The 17,897-nt window shown below is 43.9% G+C and overlaps 1 protein-coding gene across 4 annotated transcripts in view; it reads right to left on the reverse strand.

Annotated features, from left to right (window-relative positions):
• ATP6V0A4 (ATPase H+ transporting V0 subunit a4) overlaps positions 1 to 13,282 on the reverse strand; it is a 47,968-nt gene extending 34,686 nt beyond the window's left edge. The window contains exons 1-7 of one of the 4 annotated variants that reach the window (XM_043541553.1): positions 13,112 to 13,282; positions 10,793 to 10,920; positions 9,638 to 9,770; positions 6,944 to 7,022; positions 3,435 to 3,529; positions 2,745 to 2,870; positions 2,241 to 2,335 (exon numbers count right to left, since the gene is read on the reverse strand). In XM_043541553.1, coding sequence (XP_043397488.1) covers positions 2,241 to 2,335; positions 2,745 to 2,870; positions 3,435 to 3,529; positions 6,944 to 7,022; positions 9,638 to 9,754 — 512 coding nt within the window. In that variant the 5' untranslated portion in view covers positions 9,755 to 9,770; positions 10,793 to 10,920; positions 13,112 to 13,282. Of the gene's footprint in view, positions 1 to 2,240; positions 2,336 to 2,744; positions 2,871 to 3,434; positions 3,530 to 6,943; positions 7,023 to 9,637; positions 9,833 to 10,792; positions 10,921 to 13,111 lie in introns of all 4 variants that reach the window. The other 3 variants (XM_037879317.2, XM_043541556.1, XM_037879307.2) reach the window with 3 other exon arrangements.
• Between the last annotated feature and the right edge of the window lie 4,615 nt (positions 13,283 to 17,897).

Below are 17,897 nucleotides of genomic sequence, written 5' to 3' on the forward strand. Positions count from 1 at the left end.
CAGAGTATGGGGTTACATCCCTGACCATTTTGACTAATAGCCATTGACAGATCTATCCTCCATGAACTTATCTAACTCTTTTTGGAACCCAATTATACTTTTGGTCTTCACAACATCCCCTGGCAATGAGTTCCAAAGGTTGAGTGTGCATTGTGTGAAGAAATACTTCCTTTTGTTTGTTTTAAACCTGCTGGCTATTATTTCACTGGGAGCCCCATGGTACCTGTGTTATATGAAAGGGTAAATAACACTTCCTTATTTACTTTCTCCAAACCAGTCATGATTTTATAGACCTCTATCATATCCCCCCTTAGTTGTCACTTTTCTAAGATGAGCAGTCCTATTCTTATTAATCTCTCCTCAGATGGAAGCTGTTCCATACCCTTAATCATTTTTATTGCCCTACTCTGTACCTTTTCCAATTCTAATATATCTTTTTTGAGATGGGGCAACCAGAACTGCAGTCATTATTCAAGATGTGGGCGTACCATGGATTTATACAGTGGCATTATGATATTTTCTGTCTTATTTATCCCTTTCTTAATGGTTCCTAACATTCTGTTTGCTTTTTTGACAGTCACTGCATATTGAGCAGCTACTTTCAGAGAACTATCCAAAATGACTCCAAGATCTCTTTCTTGAGTGATAACAGCTAATGTAGACCCCATCATTATGTCCGTATGGTTGGATTATGTGTGCATTACTTTGCATTATTAACATTGAATTTCTTCTGCCCTTTTGTAGCCCAGTCGCCTAGTTTTGTGAGATCCCTTTGTAACTCTTTGCAGTCTGTTTTTGACTTAACTATCTTGAATACTTTTGTATTGTCTGAAACTTTGCCACTTCACTGTTTACCCCTTTTTCCAGAACTTTATGAATATGTTGAATAGCACTGGTCCCAGTACAGATCCTTGAGGGCCCCCATAATTTACCTTTTTCCTCTGTGAAAACTGACCATATATTCCTACTCTTTGTTTCCTATCTTTTAACCAGTTACTGATCCGTGAGAAGACCTTCCCTCTTATCTCACGACTACTTAGTTTCCTTAAGAGCCTTTGGTAAGGGACCTTGTCAAAAGTTTTCTCAAAGTCCAAGTACACTATATCCATCGGATCAGCCTTGTCCACATGCTTGTTGACCCCCTCAAAAAATTCTAATAGATTGGTGAGGCATGATTTCCCTTTACAAAAGCCGTGTAGGACTCTTCCCTCATATATCATGTTTATCTATGTGTCTGATAATTCTGTTCTTTACTATAGTTTCAACCAATCTACCTGGTATTGGAGTTAGATTTACTGGCCTGTAATTACCGGGATCACCTCTGGAGCCTTTTAAAAAAATCGGTGTTACATTAGCTATGCTTCAGCCATCTGGTACAGAAGCTGATTTAAATGATAGATTACATACCACAGTTAGCAGGTCTGCAATTTCATATTTAGTTCCTTCAGAACTCTTGGGTGAATACCATCTGGTCTTGGTGACTTATTACTGTTTAATTTATCAATTTGTTCCAAAAGCTCCTTTAATGACACTTTAATCTGAGACAGTTCCTCAGATTTGTCTCACAAAAAGAATGGCTCAGGTGTGGGAATCTCCCTCACATCCCCCAGAGTGAAGACTGCTGCAAAGAATTCATTTCGCTTCTCCGCAACAGCCTTGACTTTCTTGAGTGCTCTTTTAGCACCTTGATCGTCCAGTGGCCCCACTGATTGCTTTGCGGGCTACCTGCTTCTAAAGTACTTAAAATAAATTTTGCTATTACTTTTTGTATCTTTTGATACTAGCTCTTCAAATTCTTTTTTGGCCTGCCTAATTGCACTTTAACACTTGACTTATCAGAATATATGCTCCTTTCCATTTTCCTCACTAAGTTTCCCAGAGGCCACTCAACAGCTGTCAGATGGCAGTGATTTTCAGTCACTAGGCACATTTGAACCAGTGACCTGGAGCTGAAAGGCTGTCCATCCCATTTAGCAATAGTCTGAGCCATAAAGATCAGTTTTTAATCATCTATTGTCTCCTTCAAAACACTAATGTTGCTTTCATTTTAATCAATGAATTACAATTAAGAGACTGAAAAGCAGCCTGTACTAAGCTATCTGAAGATAGGAACTGAATTCAGCAAACCTCTAAGACTGGGTCATGGTGCTGAAACCAGCTTATTAATGCTGGTGGAAGTAAAAGGGAAGGGTATATTTGCATTGGCCTTATTAAAGCTATAAGCCTATAACCACACTGACCCCAGCTTTGCAGCCACTGCAGTAGGAGTACTTCTTAATTCCAACAGACCAGAAGTGTCTTCATTGAAGAAATCATCTGGGAGATTGGTTTCTGTCTGAAAGCAGAAATCATCATTTTCTTTTGAAATTATTTTAAAAACACTAACATGTTCCAATGGATTTAACTGTTGTCACATCTTTACTGTTGCTATTTTTTGTCTGAAGACAGTTTTTTACGGAGAGCTAGACCAAGTGTCTAGACCAAACTTTCAAGTGTCTAAGTGACTTAGGAGCCCATGAGATTTAGGCACTGAGAAGCCTGAGACCCAGTGAGACTTAGGCTCACCAAGGCATTTTGGAAAATTTGACCTCGAATCTGCAGTAAAGGAAATCTGGAGTCTTTTTTACCCCCCACCCCCCCAAAATAAAGCCAAAAGCATAAACAACTTTAAAATTCATCAACCCCTCTGCGAAAAGAAAGAAGGACAAAACGGACAGATAGTAACACATCTGAAGAACTCTCACCTCAAAGAAGTCCTGAGTTTTCTTCAGGAGATGTTTTAGTTCGGTCAGTTCTAGAAAGTTCTGTTTCAGGGTTTGCTGATTCTGATTGGCTTCCTGCAGCTCACTCTCCAATTTCTCCAGAACTGTCTGTTTACAACCAAAACAAAACAGAAAAGATTCAAGACAGGCCCAGTTATCCTTTTACAGGCTGCCACATCCCTATCAAAAGGATTGTAAAATAATATGGGCAGACATGTACGATTGTGCAATGAACATTTTAAAATATGCATCGGCTGTTTAGGAATATGCACACAGCTATCAAACCCCTGACCTTCCCCCTGCCACCTTCTCTGTTACATGCAGTGACTCAAAGTTATATTTAGGCATTAAATTAGGCAAGCCAGCAGACCATCATTCTATGTGAAGAGAGATCATGGTCTCTTCCCAGACAAACAGTGACAGTCAATCTTGATTAAAACCAATCAGCGATATATAAATGCAGTATTATTAATCTAGTACACAGGGTTGTGCCACAACTACAGAATAACATGGCTAACCCATGAGAATCTGTCACTGGTGAGTCACTTTCCTCCACTTCTGGGACCCACATGTTTTTCCTGAGATGTTAAATATGTGGGTATATATGTAATTTCACTCCTCCCCTGCCCAATCTTGCTCCATATGCCCCCGAGGCAGGGCAGAATTCTGTACCTCCAGATCAATCATTTCTCGAGGTAGGGGGGTCTCAGGATACTTTTCAGGTTTGAAGATCACAATCTCATTTTCCATTTCATTTTCCAGAAAGCCTGCAAGGAAACCACACAAAAGGCACTGTTAGGCTTTCCCTGGGGTCACTGACACGGCCTGCGGTGGTGACCCGCATGTGACATCATGACACATGATCACAGTATTCAAATGTCATTCGACACTTATTCTAGGAGATTCACCAAATATTTGTGGAACTCTTCGACACCCAAGAATCTGGCTCCCTGGAGCCTCCCTCAGCAGTAAGGAAGCTGCTCCTTCTCCAGAGGAGATAATTGTATACACCTGGGAATCGTGACTGTAGTACGAAGCTAACCTAATCATAGACACGGCAGTGGAAAATGATCATCAGTTCATTGTGCCTGCTCTCCAGCCTGCTGTTCCTTACAATACAGCATACAGTGGTTTCTCCAGCACAGTTTCAAATCCTCAAGGGGTTGGGCTACTCCAACCTCCCTTAGTACTCCTGGTGGAATTCTGTACTAAAAAATTAAAAATTCTGCGCACAATATTTTAAAATTCTACAAAATTCTGCATATTTTATTTGTCAAAATAACACAATATAATCACACCAGTTTCAATTATTTTTGGTCATTTATTTCAAAATACCTGTCAGCAAGTATATCTGTAACAATACAGACAACTAAAAGATTAAGGAAATGTTTTTTGACAAATAGATTCCTTACTAAGCATATTAATACAGAACTCTGAGTAATAATTCATTTAAACTACAATACGGAACCATATTTCCCACACCCCTCAGAAGCAAAGTGCAAAGGTTTGGGGGAGTCAGAGCTAACAGAGGCGCTGAGGGAGAGGAAAGTACATTGCTGGGAAGGAGCCTGGGTGTGAACTTGGAGGGTTGTTGTATATGGGTGGGAAAAGTATGGAACAGGGGAGCGGAGGGACTGTTTGGGAGCTTTCCCCATGCAGACCCTGGCTGACCCCTAGCCTCTCCCATTCAGTCAGACACATCTGCCCGTCCCCATGTGTCTCTGTGCTCTCACCCAGCCACCCTCTGTCCCTGTGTCCCTGTACCCTCTCCCCATGTGTCTCTGTGCCTCCACCAAGCAACTCCCTTGTCCCTATGTAGCTCTGCACCCCCCATCAGCATGTGTCTCTGTGCCTCCACCCAGCCACTCCCCTGTCCCTGTCTCCCTGCATCCCCTCCTCCTGTATCCATGTGTTTCTGTGCCCCCACCCACCACTCCCGTCCCCATGTAGCTCTGCACTCCTCCCCCTGTCCCCATGTGGCCCTGCACCTCAACTCTCATTCAGCCCCTGTCCCAGTCTGTCCTCCCCCACTAGCTGTTTTGAACCCGTCTGACCCGGCAGCATCCCATACTGTCTGTCTCCCCATAGCCCTGTCTCCTGACCTGGCCCGCTGCAAAGAAGGCAGCTCTCTCCTTCCCTCGCTGGTGGGGAGCTGCAGCTTTGCTCTATTGCCACAGCACCCTCTGGTGCGCAAAAGGTGGAACTGCAGCAACATTTTGGCAGAAGCTTTTTTCCTCACAAAAAATTAGAAATCTGCAGGGCTCATTAATTATGCGCATGTGCAGTAGCGCAGAATTCCCCCAGGAGTACCTCACGAGAATACACTGCAATAGAATAGATCCCACTGGTAGCAAAGGTTCTTTGCTATCCAGCCTACATTTTTCCTGTGTTTCATTTCATACAATAGATTTATTTAGACACCTTGAACCTTGCACCTCCTCGTTTTGATATCACAAAGCCAGGGTTTGGTGCCCAGGCTCCTGGACAATGAATGAGACAGGCACCTGAGAATGGGATTCACAAAAGCCGGCATGCTAGGTAGCTCCTCACCTGAGCTAGCTAATGGGAGATGCCAAAGCAAGGGGTGAGTCCTTGCCCCACCCCTCTCAGGGAGTTCACCGCCTAAATCCAAGCTGGAGAGAGGTGCCACCCTCCTTTGGGATTCTCTCTTGGTGCTAGGGGCCAAGTGGAACAGCTTCAACAGGAGAAACGGCGGAAACCCCATATCAGACTATCCCATAGGCCAGCGGTTAGGGCACTCACCTGAGAGATGGAAGATCCCTGTTCAAATCCCAGCTCCTCGCAGCTGGAGAGAGACTTGAACCAGGGGTCTCATGCATTCTAGGTTACCAACCTAGCCACTGGACTAAAAGTTATGAGGGAGCTCCTCCTTCCCTCCCCTCCAGTTGTTTTGTGTGAGTTCACCTGCAGAGGCCCAATCTGGTAGGCAAGCTCTGGGCCTGCTTACCAGATTGGGCCCCACAGGTGAGTTGGGCAGAGGAAGGCTGATCTTCCTGCAGTTCAGGCATCACACTGGGGCTTGGACATCTGGATGTCTAGAGCAAGGCAGCAGTGCACGTGCTCGGAGAAAGAAAGACAGGGGCAGAGGGAACTTCTAATGCAAAAATGTAGCTGCCAAATGAGTTTCGTTGCCTACAGCATTCAGTGGCAGCTGACCGGGGGTTTGTGAACCCCGGTGGGGCCTGATTCTGGGATTTAGGTGCCTAAAATAGCAGTTAGGGTACCTATGTCTTTTTGTGAATCTAGCCCTATATCCATGGCCACTGACTTTTTGTTTGCACCCCTTCAAAATCCGGACCCTGCAACACCAACTGAAAAACTGTCCCCAGGCAGCAACAGCTTTCACCCTCCTCTCCCCGACAAGCAGCACTTGTCTTAAGTATCCAGGGCCCTCTTCCAAAAGGGATAGGGCTGAAGCCTGGAAGGTAGGAGACCTACGGTCTATCCCCAGCTGTGCCACTGACCCACTGTGAGACACTGGACACGAAATTTAACCTCTCTGGCCCTCAATAGAGCCGCCTGTAAAATGCGGAGAATAGTGCTTACCCACCTTTGCAAGGTGCGTGAGGATCAATGGGTGATTAGCACTATAAATGCTAAGTGAGTGTAATTATTTCCCCCTCACACAGTAGAAAAGTAGACATTTTAAGGATCCTATGGACACTTCACTTGATACCATTTCCTAGCAAGCCCCACAAAAATAATGACTTTAAGAAAAAACAGCTTAAAAAAAACCCCATTTTTATTGCCTGCCGGCTTTTTAAAGAAATCTCTGACTGGGACAGTGTGCTTTGCTGCAGGAAGTATGTTCTAATGGTTAGAACACGGGACTAGGAGTCAGGACCCCGGGTTCCATTTCCAGCCCAGTTGCTGGAAATGTGATTTTATGCAGGACACTTAACCTCTCTTCTGACTTTACCCATATGCAAAATAGGTGTGATACGTACATTCCCCCTCCCCAGCCCAGTAGTATAGTGGCACTTAATTGGTGCATGCAAACACTTCAAAGCCTTCAGATGAAAAGTACAAAGACTTTCTAATGAAAGCTTTGCCATCTTTAGAACAAATTCCATTCAATTTTGCTAGTTAGATCACTTTGCTTTTTGAAATAGTAGATTACCACTTCTGGAGCCAGTAGCATTGTACAAATGTCTACTTACGGAGGATCCTCTCCAAGGATTCACATCTTCTGACTTCATTCACAAACTTTCTCTGGAAGCTGTTCACATTCACATTCAACTAGAAATTAAAAAACAAAACAAAAAACCAAACAAACCCAGGGCTGAATGCACATTGCCAATTGGGAGACTTTTAGTTTAACTGTATATTAGCGTGGGTGAAAGATGCTGCCTTTGCATATTACTGAAACTTGTAGCCTCCTAGCCACACAACAGGCACCACACAAACAATGGGAATACAAAACTTCTTCAGACAATCACTGTGCCTCAACCTTGACTGGTATGCTTGGCCCATTCAGTCATGGCTTCTCTGGCTGCCAGAGGTCTGAGCAGGGGTAGAAAAGGCTTCTTGGATTTTATAGATTTTAAGGCCAGAAGGAACCACTGGGACCATCTGGTCTGACCTCCTGCATAACAGGGACCACAGAATTCAGCCAGTGATTCACTCAAGACAGCCTGCTCATTATCCTGACAGAGGAGAGTTCTTCCCCACTTGCCACCGAGGAACTGAACCAAGATCCCTGAACTTGTGTCACCAGCGCCACTGAACAGGCATCAGACAATTATTCTCCACCACTGCTGACCTCGCATGGATATGAACTGGGGTCCTGGCAATGGGAGACTTGATATTCTCCTGAACAAGACTCTGAATCCTCTTTCCTCTCATTTCTTTAAATAACCAAACCTCTGTTTGGGGATGTACATGCCAATGTCACAGGTGTAACTATTTGGGGTGTAATTTTGTGAGGCACATTCCATATACCTTGTTTACACTAAGCAAATTAGTAAACATTTATCTTCACTGATGCAGCTCCACCGGTGGAAGACACTAACTACTGCCTCCTGTCTGCAGTACAGCTTCCACCATTGCTACCAACAGCACCACGGCAGAAAAAATACTCATGAATTTTCCATGTCCCACAGCAGACTCTTTTGGTCTGCTAATTCACCAAGGATATGTCTGTCGCTATGCCATTCACTACTGGCAGTTACCAATAAATCTCAGTTTCAAGCCTTGTATAAATACTTTATAGTCCCTTCCTTGTACAGATAAATCTCATGCTGCAGTTTTTGCTCTCCAAAAACAACGTTCTTGTAGATACCCACTTTGGAAAACCACCAAAGGTAACCAGGTGATTTAGGTGGGTGATGGGGATTGACTTTAAGGATATGCAAATGAAGCCTAATTGGCATGCAGAGAAATGGTTCATATTTTCTTAGCTGAATCTAACTTCTGGCATCAGGCTCAGATTTAGCTGATGAACTGGAGGAGCAGCATCTTCCTTGATGGGCTTAGATTTTTGCAGAAGCACCACACTGTGCATATACTTCAATCATGCATAATTGGCATCACATGGAGACATTGCATCCTTGCTCATCTTTTCTATAGAGACTACAATACCCAGCAAGCAATGCTCTATCTGGAGCCAAGATGTCTCTGCTCTGATTACAATGGAGCTCTGTGGATGTAATTTCTGTGGATCGTATCTCCATATTAAATTATGGGTGAGGGTGGCCACAGACTGCATTGTAGGGTAGTAGACACCCTTGGACTCCAGCAATTCCAAATACTCCCCTTGTAAATTATTATAATTCTCACAGAAGAAACCCCCTTTACTGTAGATAATTTAGACTGTGGCTCTGTTTACCATACTGTATCTGGCCTTAAACAGACATATAAATAAACCTTTACTTTCAATTTTCAGACAGGGACACTGTTCAGGTAATCCGATCAAACTGGAAAGTCAATGATAGGAAGAGTATTATGTGTAACAATAAACTCAGAGTAATTATTGTTACGGTAGAACCTCAGAATTATGAACACTAGAGTTATGAACTAACCAGTCAACCACACACCTCAACTGGAACTGGCGTACGCAATCAGGCAGCAGCAGAGACCCCCCCCCAAAAAGGCGGGGAATACAGTACAGTACTGTGTTAAACATAAACTACTAAAAAAAAAAAAGGAAAAGCAGCATTTTTCTTTTGCACAGTAAAGTTTCAAAGCTGCATTAAAGTCAATGTTTAGTTGTAAACTTTTGAAAGAACCACCACAATGTTTTGTTCAGAGACATTCCCGAGGTGTTCGTAACTCTGAGGTTCTACTGTATTTGTATTTGAGTAGTGCCTAGAGGCCCAAGTGAGATCAGAGTCCCAGTGTGCTCTGTGTATACGCAGACTGTCTCTGCCTCCACAAGTTGACCATCTAAATAGACAAAACAGATAAATGGAAATATTTTTATCCCCATTTTACAGATGGGGAACAGAGATGCAGTGAAAATAAGTGACTGGACCAAAGTCATGCAGGCAGTCTGTGTCAGAGCTGGGAATTGAACCCGGATCTCCCAGTCCACTGCCTGAACCCCACGGCCTCCTTCCTTTCCAGAGCAAGGCAGGTATTTACAGTCTTTATGCCAAGCCCTTCCAGCATAGGTGCTGGAACTAGAGATGCAGGGGGTCTGCCACATCCCCTGGCTCGAAGTGGTTTCCTTTATAGACAGGGATTACAGTTTGGTTCAAGGGTTCTCAGCACCCCCACTATAAGAATTTTTGTAGCATCCCCGCCTTCCAGATTAAGCTATTGTCCCAGCATCTTTTGGGACCAACCACATTTACAGTGGCCCTTTAATAGCTGATCCCAACATTCCTACCCGAGAACCTCTCATAACTACTTACATCTCTGAACTGGACCAGGCCCAGCTCGCCAAGCTCTGCAACGCAGCAATAGGCAGCCTCCACCTGGAGAAACAGCTGCATCAGACACATCTCCTCACTCCGGAACATCGACGCCATCTCGCTCGCTCTTGTTCTGCACCAGTGTTGATGGGAGAATTAAGGTGGTGACGCTGGCTCGTTTGCCTTGTGACAAACCTTAAAATGTAAAGGGCAGTATAAATGCTGGCTTATTAAGCCAATACAATGAACGCTAAATGCTGGGCATCCAGAAAATCTGCACCTTTGGTAAAAATTAGGGCTGTCAAACGATTACAAAAAATTAATCGTGATTAATGGCAAGAAACTGCGATTAATTGCGATTCATTTTTTAATTGAGTTAATTTGTTTGGAGTTAATCACTTGAGTTAACTGTGATTAATTGACAGCCCCAGTAAAAGTGTGACAGGTACAGAGCACTGGGGTGTTTTGATATGCCCTAGCTAAGGACAACGATGGAACTGGGTTTAGCTGTGAGGGGTTACAAAGCCTGTCAGCCACAGCCCAGCTGCAGAGGGCACTGACCGAATCCCAACCAGATCTCCAAAGGGCTGCTCTAACTTTACCGCCGCTTTCCACCGCTACCTCCAGGTCATTCCGGAGCCAGAGCAAACAGCCACCCAGCCATGCACCCTCCTGCCCACCCAGACACAGCTTGGGGGCAAGGGGTGTAGGGCTGTTATGACAGCAGGAGGACCCCCCCTTATGGTAGGGGGATTCCTGGCACATGAGGATCCAGCTGCTTCCCCCATCTCTTTCATGGCCTTCCTGTGGCATAAAAGGGGGCAGAATGCAGCCAAAGGGCAGTACCCCTGTATACAACAATATATGGTCTTTGTCCAAGATACTAACGCATTAGGGAGACTTGATGAATTTTAGGCATCTAGTTTGCTTCTCCCTATTTACACCTCACAACTCTCCAAACAGAAAATCAGGGTGAGAGAGAGAGAGAGAATCCAGAAAGGGTGCCCCGTCCACCTCTCCCACCTTTAGGATGACCAGATGTCCCTATTTTATAGGGACAGTCCCGATTTGGGGGTCTTTTTCTTATATAGGCTCCTATTACCCCCCACCCCCTGTCCCGATTTTTCACACTTGCTGTCTGGTTACCCTACCCACCTTTAATCCTCTGTCTGCTCACAGTCCCTCCACTTCTCCTCCTCCTGGTAGCTGCAGTGAGGAAGAGAGGAAGGAGCAGGCCTGGGGAGAGGAGAGCAGCAGGGAGAGGGCTCTCTACACAGCACAACCTGCAGGGGAGGAAGAAGTGCTGCAGTACAACAAACACAACAGTGTTTCTTCCTCTCCGGAGGGCAGTAGCCATGTTGCCCGCAGAGTCATCATCATGGCAGGGTAGGGTGACCAGATGTCCCGATTTTATAGGGACAGTCCTGATATTCGGAGCTTTGTCTTACATAGGTGCCTATTACCTCCCACCCCGTCCCGATTTTTCACACTTGCTATCTGATCACCCTATGGCAAGATGGAAAGTTAGCGGTGGGGTTGGGAGAGGTGCATGCTTGTCATGGGAGGTGAGTCTCATAGGTCTTCTACATTAAACAGGTGAGTGAATCCTGCCCTCTCCTCTTCTCCCTGTGCCCAGCGTAGGATCTGGGCACTTCAGACCACCCAAATGTGGGTGATTAACATGTTTGGATACTGAAACTGAAATTCACAGTATGTCCACAAAAGTGATGAGCCAAGGGGCCTGACATCTTGTTCCATTAAACTCATCTTGAATATGGATAGGTAAGGGAGACTGATCTGTTTCGTGTCAGTTTCACTCCTAACACAATGTGGTGTCTGGGTTGCAAACACAGCAAGGGACAGTTTACATCATAAAAGGGAAATCTATTTTCATTTAAATTTAAATCAACATTTCTTGGAATGTTTCATACTAATATTTGTTTTATAAAATGCTTTTTCTTTCTTTCTTTCTTTCTTTCACAAAGGGCCTATTTTCAAAATAAGGCACATGTAATGACATACGCAAAATGCACATGCAATTTTTCATTTGCTTTGTGCATGCTATTATCACTATTTACATTAGGTAACTGCACATGCAAACTGCAGATAATCATGTCACTGAGCATTCATGCATGTAATCAGCTAATTTCAATGCACAAACATAGCAATCACTTGGCCAGAAGAAACATGCAATTGAACACATTATTTCCATGCATTTAAAAATAAAAATCAGACCCAAACCGACATTTTTATACTTCGACTACTAACTGCATCCCTTGATGAATTTCTTCCACCTAATAACAAAGGCGGGAAGGGAACTGTCCCTAACCTGCTCTCTTTTTCAACCCAATCTTGCAATGCTTATTCCTAGTAGGTCCGTGTGTGTTCAAATCACCTCTTATTTAAAGCACCAAGGACATTAAAAAAAACCACCCTAAAAATGATAGATGAGTTTTACAAAACGTGTTAAATGGCCTGATTTATGGAGATTCAATGAAGTCAGTTATTCGTATATAGAGTCAATGCATATCCCTTTTCCTCTGAGCTTTCATTGCATCACTCACTGTACCCGTTCACTAGGTAGTTTAAGGTATAGAAAAACAGAACATTTGATAACTAATAACTTGCTAAAATAAAATATATCATCTGTCAGTTTCATATGGCTGAGATAGGATGCGAGCAATACAGCTGGTTGGGAATTTCACAGTAAAACATTTTTTCCATCAGAGAAAACAGATCATCAAAACCTAAATTATTCAGTTTCAACAAGTCTCCCCATTTGAAAAGATTTGAAAAGAAAAGTTTCAAATTTGTTGAAACAGCCCATTTCAACATTTATGAAACAAAATCTTCAACTTTCATTTTGAAATTGTAGGTAATTTATATACTTTAAAGGTAAAAAAAAAAATAATCAAGATTGAAATCTTGAAATCATTTTTTTAAAATGAAACATTTTGATTGACCCAATCCAAAGTGAGGGTTGTTTTTTTTAAAAAAATCAGATTTTTGATTTGTGACAATTTTCAAGATTTCAGACTGGAAAATTATTTCCTGCCCAGCTCTAATGAGCATAGTAGAAGTTTCTCATTTACTTTAGCCACTATTAATTTAATATGGAATATAATCCCAATCTGAGTTGCTGTCAGTTTTCTTTTCCTCAAAATTCTTCAGTTTGACAAAGGGATAGCTAAACAATCATCCACAGTTACTCCATTTGTGATCTCCTAAGTTATAGTTAGAATGTACACACGTTTAGATATAGCTGTAAGAGTTAGTTGTTGATTTAAAAAGAATATTATTATGTGTCATCAGGTCAATGACCAAAAAACTTTATGTAGGCTTAGCAGGGGTGAGAGGAGAACCGCCCACCAAGTCTTAACAATTCTAAAGGTAGTTCTACAACAATGAAAATGTTGCATTTTGGCTTAGCTAGCCAGAATTCTTGTGTTAGGTAATATGAATGCCTGTTCTTACCTTGATCACCTGCTCTTTATGGAGCCTGAAGAATTCTGGAACTACTTCCAATTCTACTGAGCAGCAAATGAAGGACTGAAGTAAACTTTTCTTTCTTTAACTTATCTATAGAAACCAGTTCTTTTAAGGGCTGAACTGGTCTAGACCAGAGAAGAGAGACCCTTTTTGTCCTAAAACAAGCACTGAGTGAAATGGATCAGGAGCTGTCTGGCTCATTCTAAATTTTTCATGTCAGATCTGTGACAAGAGTTGGCTGTTTTGTCAGCGTGCAAAGTGTTGTGATTAATAACAAATCAGACATGCTTCTTTGCACAGCCAAGGTGCTCTCAAACGAAAATGAACTTTTGTAAAGTGCTGTACTCTGAGAAGTATAAACCAATGAAAGCTCATTCAAATATTGGTTAAAGAAATAGCAATCCCCAGGAAACAGAGAAAACCTTCAAGCTGTTTCTCACACATCTCTATCAGCTTTAAGGCAAAGACACAATACTGGAGGTCAGATAGGAACAAGGAGAGATTTATGACTTTCTTCCAGCCAAACATTGGTATGAGGTTAATGTGGAATGTTCACACACCAAAAAGAGGTTCTATGAGGAGTATTATGTTAGTGATCATGAACACTGATTTTATGGACCTTTATTTTTATTGGTTTGTGTGACGGGAAATGGATGCTTTATATTCCTTCCCCTCAAATGCTAAAGAAAAAAGACTCAGTGAAATCCTGGCTCCAGTGAAGTCAATGGCAAAACTCCCATTGATTTCCCGGGAGTTGGGATTTAACATTATTTTTTTCCTTTTGAAAACTGTACTATTTAAGTGAACTTTAGTACTCATGAAAGCTACTTCATTGTGAGCCCCAGAGACTTGAAGTCCTTTACTCCTCAACATGGCGAGCAAAGGGGAAGCAGGGAGGGAATGGTGTCTCAGAGGGATGGTCCCTTCTAGGGTCTCTCCTGGGGTAGGGATTCTTATGAATTACCCCTTGCTCAGGGCTGTGGACTAAGGGTATTTCTACGCGGCAGCTGGGAGCATCCTTCCCAGTGCAGGTAGGCAGATGTGCTAACTCTGCTCAAGTTAGCTGGGGGCAGAGCCCTCCCGTGGGTATGGCAAATCAGGGCGACTGCCCTGGGCTCTGCGCTTTGGGAGGCCCCACACTTGTATAAAATCATGGGGAGGTGAGGCACGCAGATGAGTGGGGTGAGGAAGCAAACGGGGAGGTGAGTGGCAGGCGGGCAGGTGGCAAGGAGGAGAGTGGCGGGCAGGCAGGTGTGGGGGCGAGGAGGTGAGCTGCGGCCACCAGCAGCCCCCCTATGAGAACTTCCCCCTCACCACAGTGCCTCCTGCCCGCTGGCGGGCCCCGCCAATTAGCACCTCCCGCTCCCTCTCAGCACCTACCGCCCACCGCAGATCAGATATTTCACTGCAACAGGAGGCACGGGGGGGTGGGGGGGGGAGGAGAGGAGCATGGGCGTGGTGCGTTTGGGGGGAGGGGGTGGAACTGGGCAGGGGCGGGGCCTTGGGAGAAGGGGTAGAGTGGGGGCAGTGCCTGGGCTGAGCCGGGGGAAGGGGAAGCACCCCCTGGTAGATTAGAAACCCGGTGCCTATGTCGTGGGCCCTGCACTCCCGCAGGGATGGCCCTGCCTGGGGGTAGCATGGGCATCGACTCACCCTAGCCACCTAAGTATGCACCCAGGGGTCCGGATGTGTTTGTACTCAGGCGGGTAGCGCAAGCTGCAGTCCATGCTGCTCCTGGCGACACTGGTATTTTTAGCATGCTAGCTCAAGCAGAATTAGTGCGTCTGTGTACTCATGCTGGGAAGCACGCTCCCAGCTGTAATGTATACATACCCTCAAAAGCACAATCGAGCACTATATGACTAAATTGTACTTGTGTGATTGGACAAACAGCTCCCAAGGTTGGCCTAGCTACAGATATATACCCCTCTACAGCTGGGGACTGGGATCCACTGGAGGGACAAAGGCCTGTCTCAAAGCAAAATCATGAAGGCTAATGATAATGCATGTTACTACGTAAAATAGGGTATTGTCTAATACCTGCAGACTCTGGACTGTTAAAAGAGACAACGACACACTTTCTGAGACCCAGACATTTCTGGACACACAACAGTGAGCTCACAAGCGGAAAGCCACAGTTTGACCAGGTGGGGTAGACAACCACACTGGCAGAAACAAAGAGCTTGTGAATACGTAAGGCCTACATTTTCAAACAAGGACAAGTGAGTCCGGATGCCTCAGTTTTTGGTTGCTCAGCTTGAGAGGGAGGGTGCTCTGCACTTTCTGAACCTCCCCCACCTTCTCCAGTTGGGGTACCCAGAAAGCTGAGGCATCTAAAACCAGGGGTTACCTTGGAAATTTAGGCCTAAGGTTTTCATCTTGCTCACCTGGCATCCTCCAAGTGACTTTAGAGCCTAGAAACTCTGCTTGGCCCAGCACTTGCCTGCTTTGTGTCTGTTTTGCTTGTGATTTGCTCCTCGTGTTCTACCCTGTGTCAGCGAACTCTGCTTTTCATTTAAACTAGCCAGAACTGGAGGCGACAGCTGTTGAACTGAGGTACTTACTGTCAGGAGAAGAAACCTCATCTCTGACCTCCAAGGAGACAGAAGCAGGAGTGAAGTAAGAACATAAGAATGGCCTTACTGGGTCGACCAAAGGTCCAGCGAGCCCAGTATCCTGTCTTCTGACAGTGGCTAGTGCCAGGGGCCCCAGAGGGAATGAACAGAACAGGTAATCATCAAGTGATCTATCCCATCACCCATACCCAGCTTCTGGCAAACAGAGGCTAGGGACACCATTCCTGCTGATCCTGGCTAAGAGCAATTGATGGACCTATCCTCCATGAATATATGTAGTTCTTTTTCTAACCCTGTTATGGTCTTGGCCTTCACAACATCCTCTGGCAAGGAGTTCCACAGGTTGACTGTGCATTGTGTGAAGAAACACTTCCTTTTATTTGTTTTAAACCTGCTGCCTATTAATTTCATTTGGTGACCCCAAGTTCTTGTGTTATGAGAAGTAGTAAACAACACTTTTTTATCTACTTTCTCTATACCAGTCATGATTTTATAGACCTCAATCATATCTCCCCTTAGCCATCTCTTTTCCAAGCTGAAAAGTCCCAGTCTTATTAATCTCTCCTCAGACGGAAGACATTCCACACCCCTAATCATTTTTGTTGCCCTTTTCTGAACCTTTTCCAATTCCAATATATCTTTTTTGAGATGGGGCAACCACATCTGCGCTCAGTATTCAAGATGTAGGCATACCATGTATATATATATAGAGAGAGGCAACATGATATTTTCTGTCCTATTATCTATCCCTTTCTTAATTATTCCCAGCATTCTGTTTGCTTTTTTGACTGCTGCTGTACATGGAGTGGATGTTTTCAGTGAACTATCCACAAGGACTCCAAGATCTCTTTCTTGAGTGGTAACAGCTAATTTAGACCCCATCATTTTATATGTATAGTTGGGATTATGCTTTCCAATGTGCATTACTTTGCATTTATCAACACTGAAATTCATCTGCCATTTTGCTGCCCAGTCATCCAGTTTTGAGAGATCCTTTTGTAGCTCTTCGCAGTCTGTCTGGGTCTTAACTATCTTTAGTAATTTTGTATCATCAGCAGATTTTGCCACCTCACTGTTTACTCCTTTTTCCAGATCATTTATGAATATGTTGAATAGGACTGGTCCCAGAACAGACCCCTGGGGGACACCACTATTTACCACTCTCCATTCTGAAAACCGACCATTTATACCTACCATTTGTTTCCTATCATTTAACCAGTTACCAATCCATGAGAGCACCTTCCCTCTTATCCAGTGGCAACTTTCTTTGCTTAAGAGCCTTTAGTGAGGGACCTTGTTAAAGACTTTCTGAAAATCTAAGTACACTATATTCACTGAATCCCCTTGGTCCACATGCTTGTTGACCCCCTCAAAAAATTCTAGTAGATTGCTGAGGCATGATTTCCCTTTACTAAAACTATGTTGACTCTTCCTCAACAAATTATGTTCATCTATGTGTCTGACAATATTATTCTTTATTACAGTTTCAACCAGTTTGTCCAGTACTGAAGTCAGGTTTACCGACCTGTAATTGTCGGGGTCACCTCTGGATCCCTTTTTAAAAATTGGCATCACATTATCTATCCTCCAGTCATCTGGTACAGACGCTGATTTAAATGATAGGTTCCAGACTACAGTTATTGGTTCTGCAATTTCACATTTGAGTTCCTTCAGAACTCTTGTGTGAATACTATCTGGTCCTGGTGACATATTGCTGTTTAATTTATCAATTTGTTCCAAAGCCTCCTCTAATGATATCTTAATCTGGGACAAAAAGAAAAGGAGTACTTGTGGCACCTTAGAGACTAACCAATTTATTTGAGCATAAGCTTTCGTGAGCTACAGCTCACTTCATCGGATGCATAAAAGTGGAAAATGCAGTGAGGTGTTTGTCTGAGGGGTTGGAGCAAATGCGGTCAGTAGAATTGTCAGTAGAATTTCAACAATTTCCATCCCACCATCAACCTCAGCCTGGACCAGTCCACACGAGAGATCCACTTCCTGGACACTACGGTGCTAATAAGCGATGGTCACATAAACACTACCCTATACCGGAAACCTACTGACCGCTATTCCTACCTACATGCCTCCAGCTTTCACCCAGACCACACCACACGGTCCATTGTCTACAGCCAAGCTCTACGATACAACCGCATTTGCTCCAACTCCTCAGACAGAGACAAACACCTACAAGA

The sequence above is a fragment of the Chelonia mydas genome, chromosome 1 (genome assembly GCF_015237465.2).
Source record: "Chelonia mydas isolate rCheMyd1 chromosome 1, rCheMyd1.pri.v2, whole genome shotgun sequence".
Lineage (NCBI taxonomy): Eukaryota > Metazoa > Chordata > Testudines > Cheloniidae > Chelonia > Chelonia mydas.